Source organism: Brienomyrus brachyistius, chromosome 8, assembly GCF_023856365.1.
Source record: "Brienomyrus brachyistius isolate T26 chromosome 8, BBRACH_0.4, whole genome shotgun sequence".
Taxonomy (NCBI): Eukaryota; Metazoa; Chordata; class Actinopteri; order Osteoglossiformes; family Mormyridae; genus Brienomyrus; species Brienomyrus brachyistius.
In genome coordinates, this window is record NC_064540.1 from 24349594 (window position 1) to 24371849 (window position 22256).

Sequence of the window (22256 nt, forward strand, 5' to 3'; positions counted from 1 at the left end):
CTGGAGGGCCAGAGCCCTGCCACACACCTGATTTAACTCCTTGTGCTAATTACCACGTCGCTCTTGAGCTGAATCATTTGTGGTGGAGCTGGGAAAGAGCTAAGCTACACAGGGCTCCGGCCCCCCAGGACTGGACTTGGGCAACCCTGACTTAGTGATTTGATGACAGAAAACAGCACCAATCCAGGTAATTCCTTTGTTGTGTGTTCAATGCTGGCTGGAAACCAGCCGTACCTTGTTGGACATTTTCTGTTCAAGCGCCCTGGGATTTATTGTGTATTCTGTGTTTATTATGTGTTATTGTATCTCTGATCGAATCCTTATTTTGTACCTTTAGGTGCCCCTGATTGTAACTATTTATATTTCCAGTAGCTCCTTGTATTTGTTAATTTTGTTAATTCTCACCTGCTCCTCATTGCCCCTAGTCTCTTGTGTTTGTGGTTGATTTGTATTGCCCGCACCTGTCCCTTGTTAGCCCTCATCATCTATGTATTTTTAATACCTGCCCTTGCCTAGTGCTTCAGTTGACCATTCTGTTTATTCCTGTGTTACTTGCTGCTTGGTTCTCATACTTCTTTCGTTCCTCGACCGTATTTGGTGTTGGTGTTTTTTTTTGTTTTTTTTTTTCCTCATAATTCCACAAAAAAATAATTTGCTATTTCTTTCTTCTTTCAGAAACCAGCATAACCTGTCAGCACTCATCTGATATACTTGACTGATATGAATTTCATTTTTTTTTTTGTGGGCAGTGGTGGCTTAATGCTTAGGGAAGTGCTCTTGTAACTGAAAGATTGCAGGTTTGAATCCCCGACTACAAAGGCACCACTGAGGTACCCTGAGCAAGTTGCTGTCTCCAAGCACTGCTCCCCGGGCGCTGAATTAGCTGCCCCCTGCTATGTCACATTGTCACATATGGGTTAAATGCAGAGGACATGTTTTTGTTTTGTGATGTGATGTGTCAACAGTGACAATCACTAAATTTAAATTTTATTTACTGTTGATCTGTTAAAAGTATTGCATGGCCACAATGACAGCAGCTGTGCATTTCTTAACAGGGACAGATGTCATTAAAGTCTTTGATACTAATTATGGACGGGGAGATACAGCGGCTTGCTCTGTTGGGCAGTCACCTAATGAGGTGATGGATGACAGCTATTTCCTGTTGATCACTGCTAGTATCACTGCTGCAATATCAGACAGTTAAACATCAGGAACACACTTCTGCTTTTTTGTACATTGTATTCACATTATCACACTTAAAATATACGTGAACCATAACCCCTGTTTAAATGTTGAGTGCATTGAACCTCAGTATCGGTGTCTCGCCTTTTGTAACTTCCTAATGATCATTTTTAGCTGCAATGGGAAGTCGGTGCTCAGCGACACCTGTTATGGCACTTTTAAATACCTGGAGGTGTCATGGCCGCCTTGCTACCAGCAAAATTAAAAGCTAACTGATTTAGAAGAGAATATATCATGCTGCCGTGAAGAAGAATCAGCTTCTGCTGGTGCTGCTTCCCGTTTGTCTCCTCGGGGAAGAGCATCACTTCTCCTACAGTTCCATCAGCTGCGGTAGGTAATGCTGTGACATTCTGATATTCAGAATGTTAAATAATTAGCAATGGCTATATCTGATGCATAATATCGCATGCTGTGTGATTAAAAAAATAAGTTCAATTACTGAAGTCTCTACATATGCAGGATATTCTGGTATCACAGCTGACTAAATATTCTTCTGGTGTTTGCTGTGTATCTGCAGAGAATCATCTCATTAGGATCTACGATGCCTTCTATGGGTGGATGAGCCACACCATTTGCTCTAATGGTCGTCCTAAGTTGCAGCTGACCAATGCACGATGGCTAAAGGCGTTGACATTGTATCTGAAGGGTAAAATGTGCTTTTCCTTTCCCGATTAAACATACTCATCTATTTCTACACAGGAAAATGTCTGCATTTTAGCTCTTCATCCCCGACGGAACCAGCTGTGACCATGCATTCACTCTCACAGGTCCATGTCTTGGAATCTACAAACATCTTGAAGTATCATATGAATGCATTGTAACTTGTAAGTTTTTTAAAAACCCTTACATATTGTTCATATTCTGCACCTTGACAAGTCTTTTTTGAGCAAATCCTACCCACCTAATTATAATTAGTGAAATCTGATTTGCATCAAACGTTTTCATTCACCAACAAACAAATAACCTTTCATTAGCATTTCAAAGGCTTGCAAATGTATTTCCTTTAGCTTTTATATCACTTTTTTCTTTTATCTGGCATGTTTAGTGCTAGACGTGTGCCCTCACCCTCTACCTTACTGTATTTTTCACTACCTACTATTACCAGCGGAGGTTAAGTGTAAATTCACCTTCACCATACATCATTATTTGGTTAGACATTCCATGAGAGTACATTATAGGAAGAGGTGATTAGTTCAGGTCCTAAATGTAAATACCCAGAACAATATTTTGTGTTAACCAGTCAGTTGAATATAAAGAATCAGTCGCAGAGTCACTCAACTGGTTGGTTGAAAGAAAATCTTTGTCTGGATTTTTACTTTCTGGACCTGAACTATCCACCTCTGATTATTGGTTACCAGTAAATTGTTTTGTTTCTATTTCAGTTAAGAAACGTATTTCAGAAGAAAACCAAAAAAAAAAAAAACTGACTTTTCAATTGACTTTACTTACACGTACATACATACATCCATACATTATTAATCTCCAGCAGGAAATCTGGAAGATACAGCAACAAACAAACAAAAATGGACAAAAGCTAATCAGTGACATGCCTAAGCAACTGAAAAATTAAGAATAAAATACAATGGTACCTTGGAATACAAACTTAATTTGTTCCGGAAGGCTGATTGAGTTGCAATTTCATCGAGTTCCAAGTTGAATTTACCCATAAGAAATTATGTAAATGAATTTAATCCGTCCCAGACCCACATGTGACTGCCTATTTAAACTCTACCTAAATAATGATTAAAAGCATTAACAATCGATGTAAAACTAATACACACATGAATAAGAACACATACAAAAGTGATAAACATGAAATAAATGGCATTTCCATACTCTGAAGTGAGAGCAAACAAACATGCACTACCTCCTTTTTAAGTTCTACCATTACTGCTCACTTTCTTAGGGGACATGATTACTGTACCACTAAATCTACTTCAGATAAAGCACAAATATATTGACACTGAACGCAAGAATGCAGCTTTCGCATGTTGAACTCAGTCGGGAGGTACTGCGAGACCGAGAGCGATTCATAAGGTATCAGCATCCCAGTTGGTCTGTTTGCCTTTGTTTCAGCCCATCAGAGTTGCATCCCAATCCAAGTTTTAGCAGATCTGTTTGTTTTGTCGTGTTCCAAATTTTCAGGTGAGTTGCAGCTGAGATTTTTCTCAACTGATCCGTTCAAGGTCCAAATGGGTAACCCATACAGATTTTAGCAGGAGCGTTTGAGTTCCAAGATTTATGTCAAGGTACAAGTTGAAGAAAAATTCACTGAAATTCGATATCCAAGTTGGTCGAGTTAAGAGACGTTCCCAGGTTTTACTGTATTAGTAATGCATAGAGTGCATAGTCATAGGGGTGGGAGACATTACTCATGATAGAGAAGAGCTTGTTCCTCATTTTCGTGCCCCCACCTCCTCCAGGGGGATAAGGATGGCCTCGAGCACTAAGCCAGCCTCCTTGGACAGTGTGTTCCATCTCTTGGCTTCCCCAGCTTTCATACCACTGCCCCAAAACAGCAGCATGGAGGTCTGTAGCAGAAGTTATACACAATAAAACGGCTAAATCCAAAATCTACACTTGTGACCATGGCAGTAGCTGGAATTTTTGAACATGTGGCTTTTGCAAATGTACTTTCCACAGTTGCTGCAAGACGTACTTGTTTCGCAGTGCAGAAATTGCATCTCTTCCTCTTCTATCCCTTTCCATTCGCTTGCAGTGTGACTGCAGGCCAATCAGGTTTGGACTGCTCGACAGGCCTTACAAATGCTTCAGAGGACGGCCTGCAGGGAATATGCTGCACTCATACTCCACAACAGGAATCACAAGAACCTTTTCATGCTCCTCCAGAACCAGCTTCCTCTTATTCTTCTGGCTTTCCTTCCAGTAGGGATTTAGTTCACTCCATACTGTTGTAATGCAGTTGTAGCTGGAGACATCAGTGATGTTGGAAAATATCCATGGAGCCAGCAAGCCATCTTCCTGTCTGTGATTTTGATTGTCCACATCTCCTTTGTTAGCATTGTAATCTCGATTGTGTCCTCAAAACTGACTTCAGTGCCCATGTGAAGCCTACTCATTAGCATCACATTCTTGGTCCTCTTTGGGATTTAAGAAACTGGAGTGGAGGTGGGAATGAAAGCAAATGACATGACCTCTGTCTTTCGATGCAATCAGAGTAGATGGCAGCTCCGGCTTCTTTAGCCTCGATGTGCCGACCATAGTGATCTTCAGGCCAAGTTCAAAGGAAGCAAACAAATTATCATAGATGACTACGTCAGGTCTCATGACAATTTTAGGACGGCCCCTCCAAACAATGTGTGAAATGTTTACTGTTTCAATGCGTATTTATAAATCTTTTACACGTTTCAATGCACCTGTGCTCATTTAGTTGACCCTATTAACATTTGTAAAAATTTGTGTAGCAGCTCTGCAAATTATAAAATTTGGTCAAATTTACATTGTTGCATTTCACGCTAGAAAATTCATATTTGGGGTGTTTTTCCTGCTGTTGACTTCCTGTTGTTTGACTTAAACTAATTCATACAGTATACTGTTGATGTATATATGTGGAGATGCCTCTAAACCCGGCTGTTTATATTAGTCCAGCTGAGCACCGTTCTCTTCCTTCCTTGTAAGAACATTTTCATGCTATTAACTCACAACCAGAGGCTGTGTGGCTGTTGTGTATAATGACTCTTTGGTCTGATGTGAATTGTATCATCATTGCATTTTTGCTGGAGAACCTTCAATCATGGATGAACTAATGAAACATTCATATATTGTGAAGTTGATTTACTGAGAGATTAGATGAAATATATAGTGGTGCTTGTGCAAGTATAATGAAAACTGATTGTAATCCGCCTAGCCTGCAGAATATTGTGTGAAGCAAGGTCAACAGAAGGAAAAAAAAATCGAACATCCCACGTCCAATACAAATGTATCGCAAAAGGTTATTTATAATGAAAATATAGTTAAGCTTAGCAAAATGGTTGCAGAATCAAAAAATCAAGATGACCTAGAGGGTATGTTGACCTTTACTTAATTAGTTGCCACTTCCATGTTAGCATTAAGCAAGCATAATTTAGCTGCCATGGGGAAATAAGTTTCGACCAATCAAATTCATGGACGAGTCATGTGACAAAAGCATATATAACCTGTAAGCATTTAATAACATGTGGCTCCCTTTGCACAAGGTGAATAAAGTAACGTAGCATTGAAAGAAACATTCCTGATGCCTGTTTGTTGTGAGCCTGCCGAGATCCGATTCTTACACTATAGTGGACCTCCTGAGACAAGCCAAGAACATGAAGACCTTCACCAACATGGAACTCAGTGCTGACTTTCCTTTACTGCTTCCCATTTGTCTCCTCAGGGAAGAGCATCACTTGTAATGGATCCTATAGTTCTACGAGCTTCTGTAGAGCAGTCAGTCGCTGGTCTGGAGTGGCTTCACTTAATATATTGATTTGTTCTTTAGTAAATTAAACACAGTTGTCCTCCAAAGATGGGGGGAGGTGGTTGGAGTAATACATATATATAAAAAAAAAAACACAAGGAACCCAGTGCTGGGAATGATGGATGTCCTCCTGTTAATAAAGTTTTAAAAGGTTTTGGCATTAAACCGTTGGCTTTTTTGCCTTCATATGAGCATATTCCTTAGTTTTGGGATTCAGGGTGAATCGTAACATGTATTTATTTAAAATACCACATTTTCTGACAGATGAGTTATACCAGAACAGAGGTGAGATCATATTTAAAAGCACAACTGATTACTGGGAAAAAGTCACAAATTATAAGGTTTAATCCCTGTAAAATAAAGCAGTTCCATGGGTCTGAACACAAAAGAGACCATTTCTCGCAGTTAAAATCTCCTTGTTCTTTATACCTTCACATAATTACTTACATAAAACAAAACCAATTCAGTGGAAATGATTATTTACACCTTACACTGCACATAACAGGATACATAATTCATTCAATATTACAATAGCCACTCTATAATGTACAGATTCCCCATAGTTAACACACTGAAATTCATAAGGGTTACTATACATCAATGCCTGCCATGAATACAGAACCACGAACAGAAAGAAGATGGTGTGGTTCCACTCTGGAACCAGTGATAAAAAGGGCAAATACCTCCAGAACTTTATTAATGGTTGCATTTCACCGGCACACTAAGTACCATTGAGTAAATCAAACTGGGAGCCCTGGAAGGGGATTTAAAAAAAAAAAAAAAAACCCTGAGATAAAGGTTAAGTGTTTACGGGATCCGAGAGCTAAAGGACACACTCTGCTCACATGGAATCTGAAGGGAGACGGGATGCCTCAGTCAGTCTGAGGCACAGCAATGGCAGGGCCCTTGGGGTCATCGAATCTGTCCATGCTGCGCAGGTGCATGATCATCTGCAGGCCGTAAGTGAGGATGAGCAGCAAGAGAAGCGACGTCACCAGGCCCATCCAGATCCCAGGTGTGAAGAAGCTGGCACAGTCGTTAGCGTAGGAGAAATTCTCCCCAGTTACGCCGAAACCCTGGATCTGTCATGGGGAGGACGTAAGGTAGACGGAAGTCAGACACTGACAACAGCCCGCTTTTCAAACCACCCCTCCGATGAAGCCCCAGAGGGCACTCTTGTTAAAAAGGTCACCCCCCCATACCTGAAAGTCAGTGAAGGTGAGGATCCACTGGCCTGCGTTGTCTGCAGGGGTGCTTGGTACCAGCAGAGGGTATTCAGAGTTGCTGACCATCTGACAGTGGTATGAATACTCAGATGGGGCGGTGATGGCATTGCTGCCATTGAAAGTGGCCTTCTGACCATCATAGTTCAGCTGAACCTGGTCCAGAGTGAACCACTGCCGTGCAGACACTGGGTAGAGGCGCTGACTCATGGCAAAGCTGCGGAACAAGGAGATTAAGGAGACTTCAGCTCAAAGGGGACTAGCTCACATTTAGATACCGGTTTCCAGTCCGTTGACTGAAGTCTAGGGACTGATTCCCTGCTAAGGGCTGTTACTCATCGCCATAGCAGCAAAACAAGCAGTCATCACTGTCGCCACATGGTCTATGTTCACAGAAACAAGGTCCGCTGCTACGACAGCCAAGGGCTTCATGCAGTATCGCCGTCGAATGACTTTAATAATTCACGAAATACATGCGATCCGACCCATTACATTTTTTGGTGACAGAGGGATACTCACGTGAGTTGGAAAGTTTTAAAGCCTAGAATGTTTCCATATTTGAGCACGAGTCTAGGAGGAAGGACAAAGCGTGAAGTCTTTAGATTAGCAGGATGACCCTTCAGCATCACAATAAATGCACACATTATGTACATATAAATCATGCTAAAACTGTAGAGGTTATTTAAAAAAAAAAAAAAAAAAACACACTCACTGGGAGTTTGAAGCATTACAAAAGGAGCCACCTGTGTCAACCCCACTTGAGATAAACGTCGTGTCGGTCAAGTCAGCTTTCTGACCAGTCTGAAGGAAGCTGACTGTAAGGTTGCTTGCCCAAAACAGGATGCAAATATTTCCCATATTGTCATGGATCTGCAGTGGGGCAAAGACGTCATTTGTAGCCTGTAGCAAGGAGCGGCCTGCTGACTGGGGGGCTGGGTTCACATGCCGTGTCACCTAGGGGCCACACAAATGGGGGCGGGGGGGGAGAAAAACAAAGGAAAAGGTTACAATGAGACCCACCAAATTCAGCCTGGGGACGGAGTGTATCTGCGAGGAGATGGAGTCAGAGGTTAGAGGAGACCCATCTCACCCTTGAGGGCGCAAGGGCGGTGTAGACCGCGATATAGGGCACGGCCTGTGCCTTCACCGCTTCCAGGACGTTCCCCATCAGCCTATCTGCACGGAGGAGGCGTCAGGCAAACAGCAGCCAGCCAGCGGGGGGAAAGGAAGAATTAAATACATTAATATAACAAAAATATAAATGGACTCAATATCAATAACTGCATTAAGCAGGTCTGCTGCATTTCCAGGGGAGCAGTGGCGGCATGGATACCCAGGCAGATTATGAGGGGGGGCCCAGCATTTTACAGTGGCCCTTGAATATGGAGGGAATATAAACGAACGAATGAACGAATAGGGAAATGAATAAATTGAATGAATACATGAATGAATGACAAACAAAATTGGGCCCAAAGAAAGATTTTGGGCCCCTTGACAAAATGTCAGTCGATGTCCCTGATCACCAGAACCCACTCAGCAAGTAAGGCGATTTTTATTTGGAAAAAATAAGTAAAATTATATGCTTGCCAACACACACAACAAATGGCCTCTGACATAAAGATGTCGGTGGAAAAACGTTCCTGCTCACCGCTTTCCCTGAGACTGTCTTTGGCAGCCATGTCATCGGAACTGAAAGAGACAAACGAGGCAGTCTGAGGACAAGATGCTCTGATTTTCGTAGTGGAAGCGATCGCTGACATTCATCCACGCAGCTGCCATTACCCAGTGCCAAGCGGCAGCCGAAAGACCAGCAAGGCAGGGCTGGACACATCCAGGTGCAGCCTGTCGAGCTGCTCAGGGTCCACGGAGAGGGGGGCCACATCCAGCAGCTCCTGCAGCACCTCAGGGACAGAGGCAGAACCCGACACCGACGGCAACACCAGCGATGAAGAGGAGGACTGCAGTGCTGCCTGGAGGGGGAGGGGGGAGAGAAAATGAATCCAGCAAAGTGTTACGCCCCCATCCTCCGATTTCAGCAAGGACAAGCTTCTCATAACAAAACTCACCTCCAAATTGGGAAAGACGCTGTCCTGTTTGTTTCCAAACACGCCACCGTATAGCGTGACATCGTCCACGCTTAACTAGACAGAGCACAGAAACAGCCAGAAATCAAAATGGAGGCAAGAACGGGAAAACAAACTCAAGATCATTGTACACATCATCTCTGCACACCTGATCCTGCACAGCTCCACTAAAACCAGGCTTGCTGTTGCTGTTTTTCCAACAAATCTTAAAACCCAGCATGTGACACATGGGCAAGCGGAACAAATTGAACCAGCAGACAGAAGAAGCAGGAACACGTGAACCAGGAGAGGGCTCAGGGTCACACCAGAGTGACAGCTCACTGAGTCACTAACATCAGCATTCTATTTCGACTACAACAGTTTTCGGTCCCTGTGAGGTCTTCCGACCAGGAAATGTAAAGCCCGAGCCAAGTTAGGAAAAAATAAATGGGGAAAAAGTATGTACTCAGACCCTGTCCTGCAGGAAGAGCAGCACGGTACGAGGGGCAGAATTAGGAGTAGATCCGAAAGCAGAACTCAGGTAGGTCTCCAGCTGGGATCTGGATACAATGTGACCAGCCACTGGGGGATCCTGTGTCCACAGGGAGCGCCTGTAAATTCAGCAAAATCATTTTCACGTTACAAACTAACAATCCATATTTTAAGTCGATGAAACAGGTGATATGGTTAAGAATTCCCACCCCTCGTGCATTATTTTCAAATTTTTAGCCATACAGGTGTTCAGGGATCATAAGAAGCTTGAGACCAACTTAGTAATCGCAGAAGCTTAAGTTCCTAATACAAAAAGTTTTGAAGGACTCGTGCCACTTTGTCCTAAACTTTTATTAATAATCCAAAAAGCTACTAAAGTTATAGAATTCAGGAAAAAACAACGATTATCATACCGGTTAGTTCAGTTCATCGTGTGAATGAAAAGGATTACAAACTTCCAAATATCCTAAAGATCACACAGTACATATGACCTGCTACACAGCACCTCACCAAAAAACAAACAAGCGGTTACCCTTCACTGGACCACATTATCAGCGGGACGTGTTCGCTGCAGCTCCGCGTTGTGAAAATACTCAATAACAGCGAAAACACCATCGTTGCGCTATGAAGCCGACCAACCATTTCTTCCGCCATCTTCGCTGCCGCCCGCAGCTATTTCGACAGCTGACTGTGCCGTCACGTGAGTTTGGTTAGCGCTACTTCCGTAATGATGGGGGCGGAGCTACATAAGGGGCGTGAGCGTGGAGCCAACAAAAGACAAATCAGAATTCAAGTTCCACCTCAGGGGCCACTTTGACCAATAATAGAGTATAAGCTGACTACGCATTGACTTGAAATGAAATCTCAGCATGTGGGCGGTGTCAAGTGCAAACGGTCCAAGCAGTTTTAATGGTCCCATGTAACATGGAGAGGGCAACATGGTGGTGCAGTGGTTAGCACTGTTGCCTCACACCTCTGGGACCTGGGTTTGAGTCTCCGCCTGGGTCACATGTGTGTGGAGTTTGCATGTTCTCCCCATGTCATCGTGGCGTTTCCTCCGGGTACTCTGGGTTCCACCCACAGTCCAAAGACATGCTGAGGCTAATTGGAGTTACAAAATTGCCCATAGGTGTGCATGTGTGAGTGAATGGTGTGTGAGTGTGCCCTGCGATGGGCTGGCCCCCCATCCTGGGTTGTTCCCTGCCTCGTGCCCATTGCTTCCGGGATAGGCTCCGCGACCCAGTAGGATAAGCAGTTTGGAAAATGGATGGATGTAACATGAAGTTATCAACTTGGATTGATTCGAAGCAGAACCACTGTGATTTTCACTCTGACCTTCAAGTTTTACACATTCAACAATATTTTGACTATTAAAAGATTCAATATAAAAGTTTCAAGCCCTGCTGAAGCCAAATGAAAGTACTACAGAGTTTCAGCAGACAATGTAATGTGACATTTTTGGAATGACCTTTTAACAGTAGCAACTGTGTTGGGCCAGGGCTGTGAAGCACAGAGGAGGAAAGCTCATTAGGGGACAAAACTGCAAAGGATCACAGGGCTTCGCTCTGTAGAGGAAATCACGCTGACCTGAGGGGTTGGTAAATGAATACATTTGTGCAGGGGTTCTTAGAAGAGATGTGGCAGAGGACAACATTTTTCCATTTTAAGGACCCAAATTTGACTGTAATAACATTGCACCAGGTTCACAAAATCATGCCGTTTTAATAACAATACAAAATTCAAAACTTTACTGAAGAAGAAGAAAAAAAAATCAAGGAATTCATTATAGTTAAGCAACATTATAAATTCCATATTTTACAACATCATTGCCTACCAGAGTACCGAAATTACACGGAAATTGTCATTTAAATAGTAAGTAGTGCATAAAGTGAAAAATAACTGGGTTCACATTGGACAAAGACGTGACACTTGACATTACATTGTGTCCTACAGGACATCTCATATAGTAAAAACGGTTCCATCACTGCCAGCTGCCAAACTGCAAAATAAATCCTAGGCTTACAGATCCTGTCATGTGGCACCTCTCATATTATTAGGGAAGCAACCTTTACACAGCATATCACCAGCTTGTATCACAACCTTGTGTAGTTTAATAAGTGCACTCAAGAGTTGTGATTTACAGTTTTTTTCCTGCCAAGTGTTGGCAGTCCATCCTGGGTTGTTCCCTGCCTTGTGCCTATAGCCTCTGGGATAGGTTCCAGACCCCCCACGACCCTGAATAGGACAACTTGGTTGGACGGATGGATTTTTTTCTCCTTAATGGAAGACCCAGATCTATATCAGTCACATGTTTAAATGATCTAGATTTTAGATGTATAAAAACATTCAGCCCTCTTAACTGCAGTGATTTCACCTTTTGGCTTTCAGAATAAAACACAGCGAGGCACATCTTAAACTTTAGCAAGCAGAAGCCCTGATTTTTAACCTGGTGACATACCGACCTCAGGAGGGTGCCATCTTTTCTAAACTTTATTCTCAATTTCAGTAAAAAGCTTGAATACGTTTTGCAGATAAACTTCAAGACAGATCAGTAAAACATCCAGAATTCTAGTCAACATGCACGCGTTTCCTGTCTATATGATTATTTTACATTTATGACTCACTCAGGTGTGTTAAGTACACAGTCATATTAAATCACAATTTGCTAAATCATATTATTAAGCTAGGATCTCATTCTGATACTGCATTATGGGAAAATCAATGAAGAACTAGCATCAAGGGATATATGGGATATTTTTTTTTACATTCCATCAATGTAATAAGTCCTGTGCATAGAAAGGTCAGCACTGCAGCCTTATACAAAGGAAATGAGGTCACATTTTATAATGTTGATTTGTGGCATAAAATATTAGATAGTAGGTTTAGCAAAAACAGGAAAATAAACTCTGAAAAACCTCAACAATACCTGAAGTTCACTGCTGTTCCCTCCCCCCACCTTAAAATCATTTCCATCTATCATTTCTATTTATAGTCACTGGTAAAATTTCCTAAAAGGCAGAAGAGTGAACCCGCGTTACACATCTCTGGTCAAAGTGAGTTTGCAAGCAGTGCACTTCAGTCTCTGACAGCAGTGGCATTGCGTGTCACTCGCTTCACAGTCGGGGCGGACCAAGCCCAACCAAGAATGGCTATCGCTTGCTACTCTGAATCCGCTGGTGCAGGGTGTCTGCCTGGGCTTTCAGCCCATGAAACTCCACCTGGATGAAGTCAGTCAGAGCTTTCCTGATCTCCACCTGAAGAAAAATTAAACAAACACCGAGACATGTCAGTTTGAGCTTATGTATATTAGCAGAAACCCAAATTTGGATTTAAAATTTTAAAAATAGCTAAATGAAACGTGAATGTCTGAAGCAGGCTGAGAAAGACCCAATATTTATCCAGAAAAAGAAAAAATATATAGTGAAAAATTATCTTTGCAAGATTCTGGTGAACAGTAGAAGTTTTTACTCCAAATCATTATTATTTTTTTTTTTACTTAATAAGTTAACTTACGGCTCCAAAAAACCAAAAAATTAGCTAGTGTTATTTACCAAAGCGGATTGGGCAGATTTACCCTATACAGCAATCTAGGAGTTTGAATGTCACATAGACATGTAAGCACTGATAAAAATATAACTTAAAATGTACGTTGATGGATCTGAAACGGTTAACCTGAAAGTCTCACCGGATTTTTGTTCTCAGACTTTAATCTCTCGGCCAGATGCTTGACAGTAAATGGCTTCCCCACCAAAACTGTAATTTTCTGACAAGACAGACATTTTAACATAATTCACAGTCACATAACGAAATGCATTAAGGATTGACAAAAAAAATTCAAATTAAACTGCAAACTGACAATTCTAAATATTGTAAACTACAGTCATAAGCATCCAAAAGATACAACCAGGTTATAAACATAATCATTCTTTTTACGAAAGGAGAATCTTTACTGTTGGCACTGAATCAAGAAGTATGATAAGATATTGGGGTATGAGGTATAGATGACAGCTCGTGGAAGGTCTTTGATCTCTAGATCCATATTTGTAATTCAGTCAAAATCAAAGCTAATAGTAGAAAACATTGAAAACACAAACCAGTATGGCTGCCACAAAAGACTCGTCTAAATTTCCAATATTTAGTACGTTTCTAAATGAGTTCAGAGGTGGGACTAACGTGCCTCACCTGTCCAATTCGGGGAATATATGGAGCTTCATTGGGCAGGACGTCATTCATTCCTGAAGAAGTGATTAATAATTACAGCAGGTATATTATGGCATCCATGTGTCTATTCACTGCAAACATGCCCTGTTGAGATGCTGACGTCCGATTTACTGACCTACATGCCAAAGCGGAAGGATGACGGGGTTCAGGGCGCAGTCGGCTATCAGACGCCCCACCCCTGCAGCGACAGGCAAGCAGAGTCCTACTGTTTAGGCGTCTTGAAGAGAGGTCCACGGCACACAGTGCCTCGAGTATGAAGGAGTCTGCAGGTTTAAACCAGATTTAAACTTACCCCATTTTAACCTGATGAACTCCTGAGTCATGTTTACTTTTCCTGGGGGGGAAAGGAAGACCATTTGTCTACTGTCATGAACTGCATTAAACTGTTTACACTGTTATTTAATTGTCATTTAATTGCTACTTTCACTACTGCATTGGATCTGGTGGTGCGTTTTTATTTACTACTTTACTGTGATATTTTATCTTTTTTGTTCTATATATTTAATTTATTGTATCTTATAGCATTGAGTACAGAAGTTGCAAACTCATTGTACTTGTGCAAAGACATTTATTCATTCATTCGGTCATCTTAAGTAATCTGAATATACTGCAATTATGCATGTAGCTGATAACAACAAATCTCATAAAGTGTTTGTGTTTCAAGGTGCCACATTGCCTATGGGGGGGGGGGGCAAGGTGGCACATTGCCTATTGGGGGGAGGGGTGCCATACCCTCTGGGAATATGTGAACCCACTCCCCTCTGTTCAGCTTCTCCAGGACGAAGTCCATGCCCTTCTGATACACACCATCGCCTAGGGAGACAGCAGACTCTGCACTCAGCTTCCCATCCGTAGGCACACCTCTTGTCTTTTCAATCAACAAATAAGAGCTAGGAAGTTCTGGTTGGATCTTATTTCCAAATTCAACTCCAGCAGCCTTTGGGGGGTGTTTTGTGATGGCAGGGCAGCCAAGGGCAACTATACCTCGACACACGGGAACGCATTTCCCCCGGCTGAAGAACCTGGAGTGAAACTCTCGGGTGAAGCAAATATCAGATGCGGCCGGAGTCCTGTGCACCGAAAGACCGGCCCAAAGCGGACGGGACAGTCGGACCCCAGGGGAAACAGCAGACAGAAAGACAAGGATGAGTGAGATGGAGCCCCATGAGAAAATACTCTGAGCCTGCTGTAGAAGCTTTAGTCAAACTTGAGGAACTTTGGGACGTAATAAAGCCCCATCACTAAGAGATACACATTATCAATGGAGAACCAAACTCCTCCAACGTTAACAACCTCGGATCTTACTGACTAAAAGGAGATCTGTCACTCAACACCTGACAGCTTAAGCCTAGTTCATACTTCACTTTTCCACATGCGCTTTCGGGGTGTAGATGGTCGTGCAAGAAACCTTGTGTTCATGCTATATTTGGCTGTGGATGTGGATGGTGCTGCATACAGCAGTGAGATTCCACCAGACCAGAATTGGGCAGAAGTATTACAACAAACACAAACACAAGCAGTGTAGTGAAATGGTAACAGCTTTTTAAGAACCGTTTTAAAGTTGCTACCCTCGGCTTGGGTGGTGCTATAGTACGACAAAATTAACTGGATCCCACTGGTGAATTTTATCGTCAAAGATATCAAAATGCCAAAATAATGTTTCTTTTGAAAATACCATGTACTGCATTATAATGTTTGAACAGTATAAATGATCTGGACATAAAAAAAAAATTAGATATGCGGATACCTCCGCACCTCCTACAACAATAGTTCTTCTTCTGCTCTTTCTTGGTTGACCTCTGCTCTGTGAAAGTCAGTGCTGCCACCTACAGCAAACACCTAGTCGATTCCCTTGTGGGGTCATGACATTTCCTTTCCTGCCTGCTGATCTGACGCCTGCATTAAAGGGTAACATGGTTCTCCTTTAGCATATTAAAGGCAGTTCACTCACCACCTCATCTTGTTAAAGCTCCACAGGTGTCTGAGCTTCAGAATTCCTAAAGAAATGTGGAGACAAATAGAAACCCATCAAAACTGCTGCTCTGAACGCTACACAAACCAACTGGGTGAAAATCCTGCCTCTGGTTTGCTGGAAAGAGACAAGAAACCTCCATCCAGTAGCGCTTAAAAGTTTACAGAGAAAGACAGCAGATATATCATGGAAACCATAACTGCCATACTGCCACAGTTGGTGAGATTTAGAACCAATGATGTTAGAACATGTAACAGATATACATTGAGTATCCAATGCAACAACAACGACACGACTGAGTTCGAGAGCTGGAACTCATCATACCCCAGATGTGCGGGTCATCCATACAGGACTGATGATTTGACAAGGTGATGAGGGGCGTGTTCTGCGGGCGATTGTCTATCAGATCGTGAAGAACATTCTGATTGTGGACAGTCAGGTAGTTCATGTACTCTGTAAGGGTCAGAAGAAGACCATGAGAAAGGAATAAGCATCAATGGAGGAAGACTGAAAGGAGAGCTTCAGGGAAACAACAGGTAACTCACTAGTCCAGATGTAGCTGTAAGACCCCACCATGCCCATGATCAGGGAGCTCGAGAGGCGCCAGCCCAAGTAGGGGCGTTGTGGGAACGGCCACGTCACCTCCAAGGGCATTGTGAACGCCAAGACGACTTCATGCGGGCTGTAGTGACATCGTGCGCACGAAGTCACGATATCCAAGCAAACAAGTTCACACATCCATCAGCACGCCGGTTAAATACGAACACCCCGAATCAGCTTCGCGAGTAGCGCAGACCTCCGATTATTGTTTCTTCAAGGCGTTCGATCCCAAAAGCCAACGTCCAATTTCGCGCAGAATTGTGAAATGCCCTGCAGATCAGATGAAGCCGGTGGGAAATCTAATACAATTTTACCAACTCTCACGCATGTGGTGTAATACTCAGGCTGATGTAAGAAATCTTGCGGCAAATCTATAATATTCCATTATAAACCTAAATATTAGCTACATCATAATTGTTGACAGTATGACTGCACAGACTATTTACAAGGTAATAAAACTAATACATACATATAAACATGTGTGTGTGCTGACTTTTCTCTAACTGAAATTCTCTCGCCAGCCAGCTGACCAAAGTTTGCAACCCTGCTAATTAAGAAATCAAATTTGCACCGGATGGTAAATTTCGCATAACAAACTGTATTTGACCACCTAGCTACTGACACTGGCAATAAGTCGTTCTGATGTCATTTCTTTTGCTTATTTCAATCGGGCAAATAATGTACGATTGCGACAAAAGACCTGAAAGTAACAGTAATAAGTCCGTAAGAGTATTTCACCTTTCTCCCGTAGACAGGCGTGCAGATCCAGGAAGGAAGTTGATCCCCCGCAGCGTTTCATGGGAAATGTAGTTCGACATTTAACAAGCCAACGCGACCATTAAGGGGGCGATTATCTTTGTTTTTTTTTTTATTATATAAAAATTTTTAAATAAACTTGCAAAATAAAAAATAATAATTAACTTTATTTGTGCTTACTGAACAAAATCTCATGTGCGTAATAAAAGAAATTACAAAATGATATGTATTATTTATCATACATTATTTCCAAAATTTATAACATATGTAATAAAGTGGGAAAAACTCTGTTGTATAATGTTATGTTTAGTATTTGTGAATTACAAAATATTTCTCACCATAGTATATGAATGGTTCCCACATTTTTCAGTGAGCACATAGTTTTGCATACACCATAAAAAGATGTTATATTTTTCACTTCACAAAAATGTAAACACTGTCAGGATATAACAAAATTGTTTTATAAGATGAAAGTCCATCATCTCCTTATTTGGCTCAATGATTGTGGTCCCAGAGCTGAGGTCCATGCTCACTACCAGTCTGGAGCTGCCCAGTTCAAGAACTTCATGGCCACTTCATAACCCAGAAAACATGCCTGAAAGATGGACAAAGACCCAAGGAACATTCATAAGCAACAGAGCCAATGGTTACAATTATGGTTGATGATACTCAGTCAGGTCTAAAGAACCAGCTTGTAAAATTGCATTTATTTTGAAATGACCAATATCATGTGATGGTCTAAGACCTGGGGAGTACTGGGGAGTGATAGCCAAATGAAGCTCCATGAACCATTTGTTGTGTTTTCTGATGTATTGAGCCCTTTTTTTGAACAGAGAGCACCATCTAGTGGGCTCAGAAAATACAGCAAATGGTTCATGAAGCCTCATTTGGCTATCCACTAGTACTGGGCCTTCCACCTTAATGTTGCTATCAGGCTTAAGTTACCGCATTGGCAGGGAAAGCTCTCAGCATCACAGCGTTGAAGCCTTTATAGAGCGCAGATGCACCCTCCTCTTGAATCAGCTTCCGGAGAACATCTCGCAGACCCCTGTATTGACCATCTGTAGCTAGAACACACAGCAAATCTACATATTGAATGACTGAGACTGGATTTTCCTTTTTACTTCCATAAGATGGAGATGATATTATTTAAGGCCTAAATACAGATCCAATGGAAATTGTAGAGGACACTGAAACTTGCCACAGTCACCTCAGTACAGCTTGGTATACCTGTTTGGAAGTTGGACTTTAGCACATCTGGTGGAAGAGCAACCAGCCAGTTGAAAATTCCTGCCACACCACCGGCCAAAAGGATTTGTGGTGTGCTCAGCTCATTCACACTAGAATTATGTGGCAAAAGATAGAGGAGAAATGCATTTTTTGACACTGTATACCAGTACCATATAGTTCTTCTCTTCATTTTTGAGGATTATCTCTTTAGTTGGGAATGATTGTTGTATTACTGACCTTCGGCCTTCAGGAGTCAGGAATTTCTTCAAGTACTCGTAAGTCAGGAAGTACAAACCAGTGGAAGGCACATCTGGAAATGCCCATGTGCTTGTAAGGTTCCAGTCTGAACACTTGTCCTCATATTGTCTAAACATCAACCCGGTCAATGATCTGAACTATAATGCTGTTCAATCAGCAAATGGAGTTCAGACTTAGGAGGGAAGTCATAAAAAGTAGATCCTTCAATAATGATTAACATCTGCACTTGAAAATCTTTGCCTCTTTTGCCATTTGATGGCTTTGAGTGTCACCACAGCACACGCAACTGCTTGAACATTTGATAATCATGCATTAGTCTCAGCACAGTAAACATTACATACTAAAAGTCTACAATGTTTGTTAAGTGCTCATTATAATTTATGATGGTGCTTTGAATGGTGCCACCCGTAATCATACCCAACGTGAAGCATCCTCCGGATGGCACACACTGAAGCTGCGCTTGGGAAGGTACCTCTGATAAGTGTGAGCATGGTTCCCTTGTAGACACTGCGAATGCCGCGTTCCTTAAAAAGCTGAATCACACAGTCTACTGGGCCAGTATACTTCCGCTTCCCTGCTGTTGACTGTACCTGTTTACATGAAAAACCCAGACCTCCTCCAGCACACATGTGACACAGTCCATGACAATCACAGGCCACGGCTCACAAATGGAGTTACTTGCCTGCAGTAAACACTTGATTCTCTCCCCCGGAGCCACAATAACAGTCGTGAAGGTGCCGGCCAACATCCCAGCTAGGTATATCTGGGAATGCCTGAACAGGTGAGAGAAGGACCACCATGTGACGCTAACCCCACACATACATCTTGCTCAGTCACCAATCCAACCAAAGGCACAAGGCGTCTAGCCACTGTCGGTCGGAGACGTCATCGTGAATATCGACCCCCTCCCCCACCAGCACTGACGTGAGAGGAGTGTAGGGGTCTGGCTGCTGCAGCTGCTTCCCGAGGCTGAAGCCAAAAAAGCTGATGGCCATCATGGGGGTCACACCAGCCAGGGGGGCTGCCATGCCCTTGTAGAGGCCCAGAAGCCCCTGAGGATACAGAGCAGAAGCCAATGAACCGTTTCTACGTGGAGCAAAGTGAGCTGGTGGGGGGAGCACTGTGCCATTTGAATACCTCTCTGGACACCGTCTTAATAAAGCAGTCATATGTTCCTCTATACATGACATTCTGGCTGCAGGTCCCTCTGGGTTGGGTCTGTAGACAGACCTGTGGATATATGACAGATTCCAGGGCATTACGGAGGTGAAGAGGAAAAGGAAAGCTGTGTTACTGACTCCCTGGGCAGAAATCCTTCTCCGCCCAGTGTGCAATTCATGCAACTTGAGGTCTTTAAATGAATATTTATATTTATATATAGTTATTTCTCATAGTATTATTTCTATACTTATATTTGATGATTGCCAGGGATCGTCAACCTGTTTGTACATGGACAAGCGTATCCATGTCCAGACTCATCTGTGTTCATAGCAAAATGTTGTGATTGAGAGAAATAAATGATACTATGCAGGCTATGTTTTTAAATACCATGTCTGTGGTAAAAATTGTATTTTTATCAGAATGACCATCACAATTTGCCCTGCCGTTGACCCCTGGTGACTGCATATAAAAGCGACTATTTATCGTCTCCAGTATACGTCACCACGTATACTTTGAATAAAGAGTTCCACAAAGTGTGAATTTTTGTATTTGCAGTCATACAGGTATTGGTGAAGCTAATATTACGTTAGCTAGCCTTTGGAGGTTATTCACACTGTGAGGACTCTAACTACAGCGAGACACCCAGGAGGCAACTGAACCAAGGCTATTTAAGCTTATCAGAAAGTAACTGCTGAGCAGAGGCTTGGGGTGTGTACCAGACAATCAGGTGTGCAATAACAAGTTGTCTCACAGGCCCTGTTATCAATACGGGCCATATTTCTGTAGATAAAGACTCAGGGGAACATCTGGCAAAAGCGATGTGTTCGCATTTCCGAAACACTCATTTGTGAACCCTGAATTTTGGTGCCAATAGCTGAGGCTATGAAACACAGCACGGTATTACATCTTTCAGTGAAATATTATGTCACATGTCAGGGAAACGCAGCCCCAGAGATCCACAAGGAATTAGGGTGCTGCACGCCGTTTACTTCCTGTGAAAAGGCCATCTTTCCTTGAGTGTCCAAATTTTGTGCTGTGTGGATTTTTCATAAGTGGTCAGAAATTGATACTTTATTATTCCCCGTGGGGAAATTCTCTTTACGCCTCCCCCAACTTGCTCTCTGTAGAGTAAGCTGGCCACGATAGGGCAACCACCTGTTGGGGCACCGAGGGATCTGGGGGTTAAGGGCCTCGCTCAAGGACCCACAGATGTACCGAGGCTGGGTTCGAATCGGCAACCTTCTGATCACAGGCACATAGGCCTGAAATAGAGGATTCATCACTGATGTAAAAACATACCATTGACAGCTAAAATGGTTGGTCTGCAATAAGTAACGTTAATCATTTAAACAGGTAAAACACACCAATCCACACCTGACTGAACCAAAGCAAGGTTGCTGGGTTTCTGATACGACCTACAGCGTTACCTCGTTCAGATCCTCAGCAAAAGCTCGTTGCTGGTCAGACCAATCCAAAATGGAATGAAATAGTCAGGGTTTAACCTCTAACGGTCCCTCTACATCTTAATGAGAAACATATCTCTGTCGATCCTTCATATCCCTAGGTGACGTACAAAGCAAATTTACGGCAAGGCATTTCTGTCACAGTTCCAAGACTCCTAACATAATTTAAACCGGAGAATGAACAACGTAAGTGGACTCTCTTCTTAACTGGTCTTCATGACAGTTAACAACGAAATCAACATAAAGGTGCAAACATACTGTATTTTTTTTCATTTTACGCTAAAATGCGTTAATGCAATTACTGGCAGAAATTACACTGTACAGATAAATTTTAGATCCACAAAGTAACGGAACTCTGGTATACTCTTCGCAGGAAGTGTAAAAATGAGATGCGTTCCTTAACAGATTTAATGTCACCTGAATCATCTATAAGGATCACCTTAATCGTGTCTAGCGGGTGTCCCGCTAGCAGTAGACAGGCTCCGCCGACCCCGCCGGCCGCCAGGTTCTTCAGCGGAGATGTCCGCCTTCTCGGCTCCGTTTCTCCCATGTGACGGCTCAGTAGACTAATCCGGCCTGGGATTTATCAACCAGCCGAGATGAACATGGCCCGCCAGCTCCACCCTTTTAACACATTAGCCAACACTACCCAATCGCTCCGGTTGGCTTCACGACTAGGATTCACCGTGCTATTGAAAACTTCTGCAGAAAATTACCTCTTTTCACGGAACTACCAGACTTTAGCGAAGTACAACAAATAATGTAACCACGCCCCCTAGCGGCCTCCATTACCAAGTACACCGTCCAAAACAGTAAAAGTAACTAATAATAATAATAATAATAATAATAATAATAATCATCATCGTCATCATCCTCATAATTAACACCTTTATCATTATTATTGTTGTTCTAAATGCGAGCGAGCGAACACACAAATCCATAAATACATACATACACACACATACACACACACACACTCACACGCTCAGTCCACGTATACATATTTTTATGTCAACTCTCCATTCATTTGTATGGGAAGAACGCTAATCCTAGCATGACGACCTTAAGCCCTACCCAGCCCTAACCTTAACCATAAGTAACCAAACAAAATACAAG

The 22256-nt window shown here is 42.5% G+C and overlaps 3 protein-coding genes and 1 long non-coding RNA gene across 13 annotated transcripts; 1 reads left to right on the forward strand and 3 right to left on the reverse strand.

Annotated features, from left to right (window-relative positions):
• Positions 1-689: 689 nt before the first annotated feature.
• Positions 690-5462, forward strand: LOC125747663 (uncharacterized). 5 transcript variants are annotated; one of them, XR_007399357.1, is made up of 4 exons: positions 690-797; positions 1056-1572; positions 1760-2066; positions 3666-5462. It is a non-coding gene; the product is annotated as an uncharacterized LOC125747663 (long non-coding RNA). The 5 variants fall into 5 exon arrangements; XR_007399355.1 differs by lacking the exon at positions 690-797 and having other exon boundaries at positions 991-1572; positions 3666-3771; positions 3962-5462; XR_007399356.1 differs by lacking the exon at positions 690-797 and having other exon boundaries at positions 991-1572.
• Positions 5463-5920: 458 nt separating this feature from the next.
• Positions 5921-10194, reverse strand: LOC125747660 (V-type proton ATPase subunit S1-like). The gene is made up of 10 exons (XM_049023075.1): positions 10012-10194; positions 9460-9598; positions 8991-9065; positions 8707-8894; positions 8573-8613; positions 8015-8100; positions 7637-7878; positions 7444-7494; positions 6904-7141; positions 5921-6783 (listed from the first exon to the last, which is right to left on the reverse strand). The coding sequence occupies exons 1-10, from the start codon at positions 10131-10133 to the stop codon at positions 6574-6576; spliced, it is 1392 nt and encodes a 463-aa protein (XP_048879032.1). The 5' UTR covers positions 10134-10194; the 3' UTR covers positions 5921-6573.
• A 987-nt stretch (positions 10195-11181) lies between these two features.
• On the reverse strand, positions 11182-17071 carry tafazzin (tafazzin, phospholipid-lysophospholipid transacylase). 5 transcript variants are annotated; one of them, XM_049023141.1, is made up of 12 exons: positions 17011-17058; positions 16469-16542; positions 16218-16354; positions 15997-16125; positions 15652-15697; positions 14685-14770; positions 14433-14513; positions 13993-14034; positions 13816-13878; positions 13662-13714; positions 13165-13242; positions 11182-12733 (listed from the first exon to the last, which is right to left on the reverse strand). In XM_049023141.1, the coding sequence occupies exons 3-12, from the start codon at positions 16324-16326 to the stop codon at positions 12629-12631; spliced, it is 792 nt and encodes a 263-aa protein (XP_048879098.1). In that variant the 5' UTR covers positions 16327-16354; positions 16469-16542; positions 17011-17058; the 3' UTR covers positions 11182-12628. The 5 variants fall into 5 exon arrangements, with proteins under 5 accessions (XP_048879098.1, XP_048879094.1, XP_048879096.1 ...); XM_049023137.1 differs by lacking the exon at positions 16469-16542 and having other exon boundaries at positions 17011-17071; XM_049023139.1 differs by having other exon boundaries at positions 16218-16542; positions 17011-17070.
• A 39-nt stretch (positions 17072-17110) lies between these two features.
• On the reverse strand, positions 17111-21889 carry si:dkey-150i13.2 (mitochondrial carnitine/acylcarnitine carrier protein). Of its 2 annotated transcripts, XM_049023135.1 has the most exons (9): positions 21580-21889; positions 19654-19746; positions 19441-19568; positions 19199-19289; positions 18989-19106; positions 18496-18568; positions 18259-18368; positions 17974-18095; positions 17111-17623 (listed from the first exon to the last, which is right to left on the reverse strand). In XM_049023135.1, exons 1-9 carry the CDS (start codon positions 21688-21690, stop codon positions 17561-17563), a joined length of 909 nt encoding a protein of 302 aa, XP_048879092.1. In that variant the 5' UTR covers positions 21691-21889; the 3' UTR covers positions 17111-17560. The 2 variants fall into 2 exon arrangements, with proteins under 2 accessions (XP_048879092.1, XP_048879093.1); XM_049023136.1 differs by lacking the exon at positions 19654-19746.
• Positions 21890-22256: the final 367 nt, after the last annotated feature.

What these genes read in the sequence shown, in the direction of transcription:
- LOC125747660 (XM_049023075.1), bottom strand. Translation starts at nt 10,133, where the DNA reads ATGGCGGAAGAAATGGTTGGTCGGCTTCATAGCGCAACGATGGTGTTT. An exon ending in CGGCTGCCGCTTGGCACTGG is followed by an intron (nt 8,614 to 8,706) that starts GTAATGGCAGCT and finishes TGTCTCTTTCAG; the next exon opens with TTCCGATGACATGGCTGCCA. An exon ending in TGTAATGCTTCAAACTCCCA is followed by an intron (nt 7,495 to 7,636) that starts GTGAGTGTGTTT and finishes CCTTCCTCCTAG; the next exon opens with ACTCGTGCTCAAATATGGAA.
- si:dkey-150i13.2 (XM_049023135.1), bottom strand. Translation starts at nt 21,690, where the DNA reads ATGGGAGAAACGGAGCCGAGAAGGCGGACATCTCCGCTGAAGAACCTG. An exon ending in ACCCGCTAGACACGATTAAG is followed by an intron (nt 19,747 to 21,579) that starts GTGATCCTTATA and finishes ATATATCCACAG; the next exon opens with GTCTGTCTACAGACCCAACC. An exon ending in CTGACTCCTGAAGGCCGAAG is followed by an intron (nt 18,369 to 18,495) that starts GTCAGTAATACA and finishes ACATAATTCTAG; the next exon opens with TGTGAATGAGCTGAGCACAC.
- tafazzin (XM_049023139.1), bottom strand. Translation starts at nt 16,410, where the DNA reads ATGTGTGAACTTGTTTGCTTGGATATCGTGACTTCGTGCGCACGATGT. An exon ending in GGATGACCCGCACATCTGGG is followed by an intron (nt 15,698 to 15,996) that starts GTATGATGAGTT and finishes ACATTTCTTTAG; the next exon opens with GAATTCTGAAGCTCAGACAC. An exon ending in ATGCGTTCCCGTGTGTCGAG is followed by an intron (nt 14,514 to 14,684) that starts GTATAGTTGCCC and finishes CTGTCTCCCTAG; the next exon opens with GCGATGGTGTGTATCAGAAG.